Below are 12,002 nucleotides of genomic sequence, written 5' to 3' on the forward strand. Positions count from 1 at the left end.
TCAGAGATAAGCAGACAACTGCTGTCAAGTGTATAAATCGGTTTCTGTAACAACACCGTCTTGTCTTTGATTAAATCTGGGCGTTGCCAAAACTTGAATTTAACTTAATGAAAGTTTTGCTTGATGGGAGTTTGATTTGCGGTTTAATTTATTTCTGCTTTTGTTAAAGGTGTCTGAGTATTAGATTACAGTTGCAACAACAGACGGAAAGCACATCACCTCTGAAGTATGCGAAAACGGCACACGTCCCGTTACAGAGTGCTTGAGACTCAGCTCTTTCCAGCCTGGCTGAATGCCTTCCTGTCCGCCTGCAGTGCGGTGCAGGGTACCTGTTCACCTGCTTGGCACACGTGCTGATTGTTGTTTCACTTGTTGAGACGGGCTCAGGTATGCCGGGGCTGCCACAAGGCATGCAGGGAATAAAAGGGGAGACGGCGCAGGAGGGTGTTACAGAGAGAAGAAAGTGAGAGCCAGATGCTTTTGATGGGGAAAGGAAATGAATGGCTATAATGTTGTCTTGATGTGGTCTCCATGGCGACCGGTGTACGCTGTTAAACGTCTGCAGGCGAAAGCAAAAACAAGTTTTGAATTAAATGGATTCACTAATGATTAAGTGCAAAAATACCCCGCAGCAGAACGTGGCTCTGCAGTTTCTCTAATGCAGCACTTAGCTCCGGGAGGCCTGTGGGAAACTGTGATCTCTACTTGGCACAATATCCACCTTTAAATTAATTTATACCCATAAATATTACATCAGACGTTTCCACATAATCAATACTAAAGAATTTACCTCATCAGGATTCATGCCAGTCTAACGAGGTGAATAAACTAGTCCTCAAATAAGCAGGCTAATCTAAGTTTAAATAGATTTGCCTCGACTACATGCTTGACTCTGGAGTTTATACAAAGCAGACTGAGGCCATAAGGTTGTCGGTTTGAGTCCCTGAGCTGCTGCTAGAATGTAAGAGGAGAAAGTGGTTGAGCAGTGGCCAAAAATAGAAGGCTGTGATCGAACGAAGGAGCACTCAGGGTTGATTGTGATGATGATTATAATAATATGAAGCTGAATTTTACTGGATATGAGCCCAGCCGACCTTTCCTGTACTCATAAATGTTTAAAATATGAGTGGGCAATGATTAGACAAGAGGTTTTTAAATTAGATTAGGTATTTATGTTGTTTTTTTTGGTTTTATTTTCAAGATTTTTTAACTGCCAGCGTCAAATTCGCATCAGTCGCATGTGAAAGACTGTCTCCTCTGTAGCGGCGCACTCTCAGGTTTCATCATTGTTTATACAGCTGCAGGAAATCACTTTCTGCTGATCAGGTCGCCTCTGGGAAGCAACAAAAGATAGTCAAAAGCTTCACACCTTCGCTACCGAGCACTGAATTCCTATTCAGTAGCAGTATTCTATTCACTCCATCATTTGTGTGCCAGCACCAAAGAAGGGGCTCATCTGAGCTGTTCACGATGACTTTACTGCAAGTATCCGACACATGAAAGCAGGGCCAGTCTCGAGGTGAAGAGCCATAAAGAGTCCCAGTGGCATGTTTTCACAAGGTTGTATTAAATTCAGCTGTCAATGTGACTTTCATCTCGCCTGCACTTCCTTTTTCCTTCAAAGCTCGTCATTTGAAACTGTACAGATAAAAATAAAAGTCCTACTTGAAAAAAAATAGACTCGCTATCACACTTCTTCGTGATAGCCAGAGGGAGTTTATCTTATCACTGCTGGGCAGAAACTAAAACTCTGCATATTTATAACTGAGTGTCTTTCTGTGCTCTTGTAATTCTACTGTGTCTTTCTGATGTGATGACCACTTCCCATTTTAGACCTCAAGAGGAAGAACAGTTGGGTTTTTTGAAGGTTAAGACTTGGAGTGAGGCACTGAAGGCAATGTTTAGGCACCCAAAATTCAATCCAAGTGGAACCCATTAGATGTCCAAGTGGAAATGTTTAAAGTCAGGGGTAACCTTTTGTTGAGAGGATAGAAAAAGCTCCAAATTTTAGGGTTGGAGTTAAAAGTAAAACTGCATCTGAAACCTCCTCTGACATTTTTGTAACTTTCCGAAACCAACAACACAACAAACACTCCCACTTTAGCAGCACTTTGTGAGGTGAAGGAAGGTTTTAAATCTTCTCTTAAGCTCTCTTTCTTCTGCCCCCTTTCATGTTGACCACAAAGTGCAACACTATGAATGTCTTCCAGGAGAAACTTTCCAAAAGTGTGCGTCATTATCCACATTCACATTTCACTCTGATGACAAACCTTTCACACCGCCTTCAGAGTGTGTCTGATAGGACAACACTTTGGCACAATCAAGGTTGTTTTAAGCATCATGTGGTCTTTAGGTCTTAGGCAACACATTCTCAGCTGCTGCTCATCAGATACTGATGCTTGCTCAGTGCCTCTCAGTGTCAGATGCAGGCACTCCTTTAGTATTAGCTTTGGACAGCCATTTTGAATGTTATCACATGGTGGAATGGGCGTAATGAGCCATTATCATTCCCATAAGTATGGGCGAATAGGGGCCTGCTCCATCTTCTAGTTGGTCCAGTAGGTTATCAGCCCATTCAATGGGCAGTTATATTAACCTGTGTTGTAATATATGCCCTAGAGCTGTCTACTAATTATGAAAGGCAGTTTCAGGGACAGAGTGTCAGTTTTCACTATTTATATGTATACTTTCTTTTTAAAATAAACTTCCATATTCACATGAAGCATTTAATTTTAGGTAACAAAACTAATTGGTCATGGTTAGGAAAAAAGAACAGGGTTGCCGTTAAAAAGACTGTTGTTTTCGAGGGGAGACCAGTCTCTGTTCAGAAGTTAATTTTCAGGTGAAACAAAAACACAGTAATTTAGGTTTGACAGAGGACACAAACTTCTGTCTCCTGGGTCTGAGGTTTTTTGTCCCATAGACCACCTCACCCCACCTGCCGTAATGCTAATAATTACGTTTTTTACTTCTTTAGTCTTATAATGGAGTGGGTGGCTTTACACAGGAGTTAATGGAAAGCCTGGTGTGTCTCAGACACCGAATGGGTTGGTTAGGGATGTACAGTATTTGTAATAATGAATGGACTACCTGTCAATCTATTTTTTTTAAATGCCAGAAAAAACTATTTATATTACAATACTGTTACTGTAGCACCTTGCTTTTCTCATCTGATGAGACCTTGAGGGGCTCTGGGATGTATGTGTCAATGAGGGTCTCACAAATGTAACAAAAACCTGTATGTGTGTGCTCACCTAATCAATTCTGCATAAATTGTTGTGAGCTGAAATCCAGGACAATTGTGTCCTACCAGTAGTGAGCTTGTGGATGTGCCCAGACAGGCGACCTCCGTCTTGCCATTTGCCGCAAGACTAACGTTAGCTGTAAAGACAGAAATTGATGTATCATTAATTACATAATAATTACATTTGATTTGTTACATTGCAATGTGATCGATAACAGGTAGCCTGTGCTAGGTAGCTAGTGTGAGCTAGCCGTGTAGCATTAGCTTTCATAAAAGGCTAACATTAGCATCTTATGTTCAGTGTTAAAAATAATCAAAACATGTTAGATAATTGTCTTTCATCATGAACGCAATCTCCTTCCATAGCAACCAAGATTAACAGCACAAATGTGGTGCACCAGTCGTGTTTGTAAACCAATGTAGGTTCGCAAAACCAGGAGCAAAATCTGTAGAGCAGCCATGTAGTCCGCCATTGTTACTGTTATGGTTGGAGTTGGCGCCACCGCACCAGGACTTATGTGAAGTGGAGGCGGAGGCAGCGACGTATGCATACATATACTATGACGTAATGATGTGGCTCTTAAGCCTGTGGAAAACCAAACGGGTTCAAAACTGGTTCTCAACTGCAAACAACACAAGCACCGGCCGGGAACGGGCTCTGGTCGAAAAAGGGGACTATAGAAACTGATTTTATTCGACCTCTCCTCTCCTCTCCTCTCCTCTCCTCTCCTCTCCTCTCCTCTCCTCTCCTCTCCCTGTTTTCAACCCTTTTCCCCAGCAGCACTTAAAAGCTCTGTTTTGTTTTCAAGGCTTTGCTTAAAAACAGTTTCCACCATTTTGGTAATCTCACTCTCTCACCATGAGCAGATGGTTGCCCAAAGGCTCCATGTTTTTCATCACGAAGCCCTTGAGCAAGGCACTTATTCCCTAATGTCATTAGATAACCTGCACTATGTTCTGATCTTTAAACTACTGAAATGTATCTGTCTGCATGTATTAGCATGTTTGCAAGCTTGCTTTTTGAACATGTGTTAGTGTCTCACCACTGTGCCCAGTCCTGTGTGTTTTCCGAGTAAATTAAGTTTTTATAGCAGGATGCCAGCTGGTTCCATTACCCAGCAACCCAGGAATGCAGTAAAGCATATGTGTCTGTGGTAAACGCCCAGTGTCGTCTAGGTTGGTAAGCAAACCAACAACTAAATGCTAACATTAGCTGCAGCACATAGCGCACAGAGATGCTGTCTCTGACACACATGTATAACACTGATGGTGTGGTTTGAAACCCCAGCAGAGGAATCTGTCCTGTTTCTGCCTGAATGTGAAGCCCCCTCAGACATTTTCATAGAGTTGGCCTGATCAAAGAAAATGACATTGATTGATACCTCAGTTCTCTGCTGTGTCATACCTCACCTCTCCTCCCTCTTCCTGAGATTATAATGCTCCATTTTGGGGAGAATGTGTCAGAGGTATTGATTTAAGTCAAGCTGAAATTTGAAATATAATCAATAATGGTACTGTGGCTATTTATCAAACCATTTTTTGACATATTTGTGGAAACAACAGCAGTTGACTGATATTTTAGGGCTGGTGCTGCAACAAGATAACATGATGGTTTATTATGCAGGAAAGTGTTTGGAAAAGGGTAGACGATTAAAAAAAAATACTTGGCAGGTTATTGGATAAACCATCAGTGTTTTACCGTCTAGCATGGTTTTAAATTCAACCAATCAGATCAACGAACTAGGGGTGCCGCCTCTTCGTCATTTAGGGCACTTTCACAACCCAAAGTTTAGTCCGTTTGGACGTCGTGTGCAGTTAAATCCTTATTACGGTTCATTGGGTTGTTAGTGAATCATACTCAGGTGCAGAGCAAAACAACCTGTCCGAGACCACTTGCAAGAGGGTGTCCTGGTCCATTTCCAAACGATCTCTAGTGTGGTTCAAATGCACTGTGAATGTAATCCGACCCAATAACACGAAATTAACTGAAATGCAGCGGATTGTGGCTGCTAATCAAATCTTGAGGTCCCATCATAGCATAAAGATGAAATTTGTGCCCTTCAGTTTCACTCTGTTGGCTACCACTGAGCTAAAGCTAATTTCTCATTGCAGAATTATCAACGTATTGCTTAAAATAATGTCATATTTACGTTCATGGTAGAAGCCTTCCCTGATTATACAGGTGTCTGATCGCTGCATGTTGGAAATAATGAATCAACACGTTGATGATCTGCAGCATAAACAGGCGTTCCTTCTGAGCATTTCTTTCTAAATTTGTTTGGTAGCAGAATGGTACCAGAGCAGGATTACAGCCGGTATAATCAAAGGTACCCGGGGTGCATGTTGTTCCAACCAATAAGAAAAAATACTGCCAGTATATTTCCAGCCCTCCACCTTCATACATCCCCCTTCGTAAAGGTTTTTTTGTAATTTGGTCCACTTAAATCTATGCGCTATGAAAGCAAACCAGACTAAATACAAAATTAACCAAAATTTAATTTCACTCTGATTCGGACGAACCAAGCGGACGTGAGTTGACATACACAGCTCTGTAGTAAACAGGTGCAATTAGCAGAAAGTGATTTTGTTTGATGGTGTGTGGGTTCAGAGGAGTGAAGCGTCTCATCTCAGACTGACTGACCTGCACTTGACACTTGAAAATCAAGTAATGAGAATATTAAATGATGGTTGTGGTTGGTCTTTGGAATGAGTGAGTGTGTGAGAGAGGTTTAACTCCAGCTTCAGACTTATATTTCTCCTCCACTTGTCCTCTTGTATTTGTGATGAAGCAAGGTAAAAAAAAAAACAACTTAAAATATCCCCAAAACGGATGCAAGAAAAGAAGTAATGTAGTATATAAACTGCTATTTCCTGTACTATGGCTGCCAGTATCACATACACACACACACACACACACACACACACACACACACACACACACACACACACACATACCAGCCACTACCAATGAAACATTCATGGAGGAGTGATGATTAAGGCGTCTCCTCTTCTGCTCCACTTACCCTGGTGGACAAATTCTGCCCCCCCCCAACCCACACATTCACCCACACACACACATGCACCTACACACTCACACACATAAATGCGCACACATGCACACACACCATCCCGAGACCTGTTAAGAAAGGCGAGCGCAGTGATGCACACAGCTGTGGGGTACTTACTCACCCTTAACCTTTCCAGGCACACACACACACACAGACACACACACACACACACACACACACACACACAGACACACACACACACACACACACACACACACACACACACACACAGTCTGTCAGGAGACTGATGCTGCAGACTGCTTTCTAGGCTGTCTGGCAGAATCCGCATGTGTGTGTGTGTGTGTGTGAAACATCTTTATTTTTACTCTGCCCAGTGGGAGTATTCCCTTAAGAATAGGAAAAAAAAGTTGAATTTTATGTCCTCCGATTCTACATTCTTATATTTTCAAGATTCGGGTTCATGCAGGTTGAGGTTGGGTGTGTCATGATCAGGCTTTAGTTATTAGCTAGAGGGTAAGAAGCCAGTGAAAAACAGTCTTATTATTCTCAGCATCTTTTTTTATTTCTGTGTTTAACTGCTGGCTTACTGCTTTTAAAAACAATTTTATGGGCATTTTGGCTTTTATTTTGATATTTTGAAAGAAGAACTAGGCAGTTGTGAAATGTTACAAAGTACATTTACTGGAGTATAGGGCACTATACATATTTGAGGTTCTTCCACTTTATTTGACTATTTATTGATATTTAATACTTCATTGTGCTCTTTACTCCACTACATTTATTTCACATGTATATTTTAAGTTAAGTTTATAAAATAAATAAAGACCTAAATAAACAGTTCAGTTGATCAGTTGAATGCTGACCATTTATATAAGAATAAAATAAATAGGTAACACAATTTCTCAGCCACCAAAAGCACCATTTTCTGCATTATATGTTCTGTAAAAAGAAGATATGAATCAACATTATATACTTGTATAAGGTTATGATAAATGTTTGTTATAGGGCAATATCAGCAGATAAAATCGGGCTGTTCTGTACTTATATGGTATTGTATCTCTAATAATGTTCCAATCGTATGTGAATAGGAAATATGTTTTCATTTATTTTATTAAAAACTTTAAATGGTAACATTTTGCAAGAGTACTTTAACTTTTGATTGCATTTTGTTGCTCCTACATCTGCAACGTCAGTAAAATTTTGAAAGCATGGCTTGTAATGGAGTATTTTTAAAAATTGTTGTGAAACATTTTTTTTGCCAAATTCAACACAGTGACGTCTGCACTGCAGAATCAAACTAGCTTTAATATGAATCTAATAGGAATACTATTAATTTTAATCTGACCTCTCCCATCTGTCCCAAAATGACATACAATACATACTCTTACAGGAGAGTAAGTTTAAAAGACACACAAACCACCCATGGTTGCTATATATAAATCATGTGTACTGTATTCACTGTATGTGAGTGACAGTAAGAGAGTTTTTCCAGTCGGTAACTTTATATAAAAGGATTCCAATAAATAATTCATGCAGTGGTGAAAGAGGCACTCAAATGCTTTTCTTGATCAAAAGTAGCAGAATAACATTAGAAAAATACTCCAGTCCTGCTCATATATATTGTAATTAAGTAAAATAAAAATAAAATATATATATACATATAAATAGTAGTATCCAGTAGGGTCCGACTTGCCCGTTCTTATGGAATGATAACCGCTGATAAACAGCCATCAATAGTGTAAACTATTGATGGCTATTGTAACTTATTGTCTGGTTGATAAGTCAGGGGCTCACCAAAGTCTATACGATCTATCATCTGTGAACCATGAATTTTTATACAGAATTTAATAGTATAATCCATATACAAGTTGTCGAGATATTTCAGTCTGGATCCAAGGGGTGGAGCAAAACTGCCATTACCATAGAGCCATGCCATGTTCATAAAAACTATACACCTTCATCTCCAATGACGTTTTTTTTTAAAGGGATAGTTCTGATTTTTTGAAGTGAGGTTGTATAAGGTACTTTCCCAAAGTCAATATTTACCTGCCATAGATGATGGTCTGTGTGTTCCCAGTTTGGAGAACTGTGCTCCAGGCAAATGAATGAATGTATTGCTGCAGGCGGGGACACAAAACCTATTTTATTCACCCTAAAAATGTTACACCTGTCGATATTTCTTGTTGCTATATTGCATTTGGCACTACTATTGTGTTCCTACGCATTAGCGCACTGATATGCTTTGCACGCTGCTGCAGATCAGCTGTTTTGGTAAGAATAATACAGCAATACATTCATTTATTTCCTGCCTGGAGTGCTTCTGGTTCTCCAGACTGGGATTGTGCAGACCATCATCCACTGCTGGTAATACATTGACTTTGGGTTAATACTTCATACAACCTCACTTGAAAAAATCCAACCTATCCCTTTTACTATCATTTATTCAAGGCTGGTCTGGATATGAGCTGCCATGTTCAATGATTAAATTATGTCAATTAGTCAAATATAACAATTCAATTAATTAACTCTGTGTCCTTCCCACCTCGCCAGGTGAACATCTGAGGATGTGTCCTCAGGGTCCAACTTGTTGTACCAGCTCCATGGAGGAGAACCTGGCCGGTCTGAGCAGCCGAGAGACCGAGGGACTGATCAGAGAGGCCGGCAGGTCGCTGCAGTCTGCCTTCATCCCTCTCCACAGGAACTTTGACAGTAAGTAGAGTGTGTGTGTGTGTGTGTGTGTGTGTGTGTGTGTGTGTGTGTTTGCAGAATAGATGCTCATTACTGTCCGAGTTCAATAGCAAAGCTTCAGCAGTGGGCCCAGAGGAGTCTGACATTAGTATGTTGTGTTATTTGTGAATCTGTGTTAGGTACAAGCTCTGACTGTGCTCAGTGCTCTTCTACCACTTCAAAAGTGATGGTGTGTGCGTGTATGCGTGTATGCGTGTGTGCGAGGGAGGATGTGTTTGTGTCCTATGCGTCAAGGGGACCCCTGACTGGGTGTTATAATGAGAGCAGAGTCAGCCAGACACAATGAAATGTGATAAGCCGATCCCCTGATCTCGAAGGGGCACACACACACACACACACACACACACACACACACACACACACATAAACACACACACAAGCAGAGGGGTGTCCCCCGGGGCAGTGGCTGGTTCAGCTAATGAGCAGTTGACCCACTGAGGAGCCGAGGCTGCAGATCAGTGCACATCACAGAAAGAGAGGGATGCAGGGAGGAGGGAGAAAAGGAGAGATTGAGAAGTGACAGGAAGTGAAAACAAATGCAGCAAGTGAGAAATGTGTCATTAGCAGAGTAGAAACAGTGAGTCAAAATCAAAAAAGAAGAAGAAGAAGAAGAAACGAACAGGAGGAGGCCTAGTCAGAGGAGGAGGAGGACAGTATTATTAGTCTCAAGGCAGCAAGCCACCTCAGTAGCAGTAATGTGGCCGCCCATCTGGTTATGGTTAGATCAGGCTGGCACGGGTCCAAAGCCTTTGAAGCATGAGGGAAAAGCCCAGACCAATATACTGCAGAGACATCGTGCTGACTCCCTTATTCTTTCTGTTTGACCTCTCTGATGCTTTGTATCCATCTGTCTGCAAAGATAATTTAAAGGAAATGTTACTCTACAGCTCATTCAAAGACACTGTCCATTAATATAAATAGGCCCAAGGAGTAATCTTGTTCTTTATTCTTTCTTTATTGTTCAGAAGTATTTCAATTGCCAGTTATTGGATAATTTTCAATGAAATAAAATGACTTAAAGTTACAGTGTGAAGCAATTTACATGACTTAATCACTATGTATTGCCAGTATGTGTAAACATTGTAACATAAATGTCTTAATTGCCTATAACAGCTGTTAGGACTGATTTCTATGTAAAGAACTTGGGACAGTTTTGCGGCAAAAATCCAAGCGAGGTCTGAAGTCACTGCAGAAAAGCCTTAAACCTGCATTATGTCCAACAGCCAGCAGGGGGCGTCTCCACTGGTTACAGAAAGAAGCATTAATTATATAGAAGTCTATCAGAAAATAACCCCACTCTTCATTTGATTTACTATTTAGGTAAACATTCTCGTGATGAGTTTATTGTCTCAATCATTCAATATGGCATGATCATTTTGTGGATTTTGGTCCCATTCAGAGTAAATAGATGATAAAGTAGAGTATGCTTCAGGGCGTGGCTACCTTGTGATTTAAAAAGCCGGGTGTGCATAATGTCCTCAGGCTACAGAAGAGGACAAGGGCCAGGTAGGAGAAAAAAATAATGGGATGAGAAAAAAATTCATTTTGCACTTTGAGAAAAAAAATTAAATGTGGAGTAAAAAAGTAAAGATGTCGAAGTTTAAGTGGACTGCAAGCTACAACCTGGTTTTCCTCAATATGTCTATTATATGCCTAAGAAATTCACATAAATTACATAAAATCAGATTTTCCCAAAACAATAGTTGTAGTAGTATCCTACTACCAATTCTACTACCAATCCTACTAACTTATGTGTCTGGGATTTTAGTTCTACTACACCCTTAAATATTGTGGTTATTGCTTATTTCATGACATTGATGAATCAGGTTGTATCTTGGAGTCTACCTAACTGTTTGGATAGACGTTTCTCTAAAACAATGTTCCTCTGAAGACTTACTGACACAGGAACAACCAATCTGTGAATATCTTTCCAACTTAACTGAACACAAAAAGTTAACTTTATTCTCGTCATTTCAACTTTTTTCTCCAAATAGTATTTCAACTTTATTCTCGCCATTACGACTTTTTCGTCAGACTGCATATTGAAAAAAAAATCCTCCTCTCCCATCTGGCCCCAATCCTCTTCTGTATCAGGGTCTTAGTTAGATCCACCCTCTGGTCCAAATATGATCACTTCTGGCACCAAGAAACTAAGACAGGACTGTCCAAAAACCCAGCTAGCAAAAGCCAAACTAAAGGCTTATAAATGATAGTCCACAAACCAATGGTTGGTGTGAAGGTGGCTGCGTCCACTTTTACAGTCCATAGGAACATCTGAATGTGACATTCAATATCGGTACAATTCCTTTGGAGCAGTGCCTTGCGTCTTTCAGCTGCCCTATAGCGCCAACAGTGTGCAACACTAGCTAACGTTAGCTTGTAGTGGTGTCGGCCTGTGGCAACAAACAACCGGCACAGACCACAACAACACAAAGTCAGAGTAAGCACAAGCAAAAAGGTTTTATCTAGCAGGGTTGCCGCAGGGTTTTAAAAGGTATTAAAGGTTGTAAATGAAGTTAGCCAAAAATAAGGCCATTAAAATGTAATCTGATGAGGTTTTAAATGAACCATCCGTCGCTAAGAGGAGCCTCAGACAGCAAACTCTGTGCGCAGCATTAACATTGCGAGCTGAGGTTCTGTAGTTACAGTTGTAATTAGTTGTGTGATGGAATTTGTTACTTTACTTTTGACTTTTTACACAAGTCCTTTCATTAAAGCTTTCTGTTTTTAACTTTTTTTAAACCTTTGTCATTTTGTGCACCTTCATTGAGATAGTATGATGGAGTGTAGTGGTGGAGAAGTGGTGTGTGATCACATACAATGAGATAACAATGAGATAACATTTGGTCTTAAGTTACGGTTAAATAGCAAATAATTGTGCATAGTTCAGTGGAGGTCTGGGCAGTATATCAGTATTACGAGTTATACCAATATATTTTAGAAATATATATTTACATACCACCATATTTAGACAATACCAC

At 40.3% G+C, this 12,002-nt stretch overlaps 1 protein-coding gene across 1 annotated transcript in view; it reads left to right on the plus strand.

The window, feature by feature from the left end:
• Positions 1-12,002, plus strand: part of LOC131978311 (glypican-1-like) — a 50,440-nt gene that overhangs the window by 21,680 nt on the left and 16,758 nt on the right. The window contains exon 2 of the mRNA XM_059341923.1: positions 8,824-8,982. Within this exon, the coding sequence (XP_059197906.1) occupies positions 8,824-8,982 (159 nt within the window). The remainder of the gene's footprint in view (positions 1-8,823; positions 8,983-12,002) is intronic.

The sequence above is a fragment of the Centropristis striata genome, chromosome 9 (assembly GCF_030273125.1).
Source record: "Centropristis striata isolate RG_2023a ecotype Rhode Island chromosome 9, C.striata_1.0, whole genome shotgun sequence".
Classification (NCBI taxonomy): domain Eukaryota; kingdom Metazoa; phylum Chordata; class Actinopteri; order Perciformes; family Serranidae; genus Centropristis; species Centropristis striata.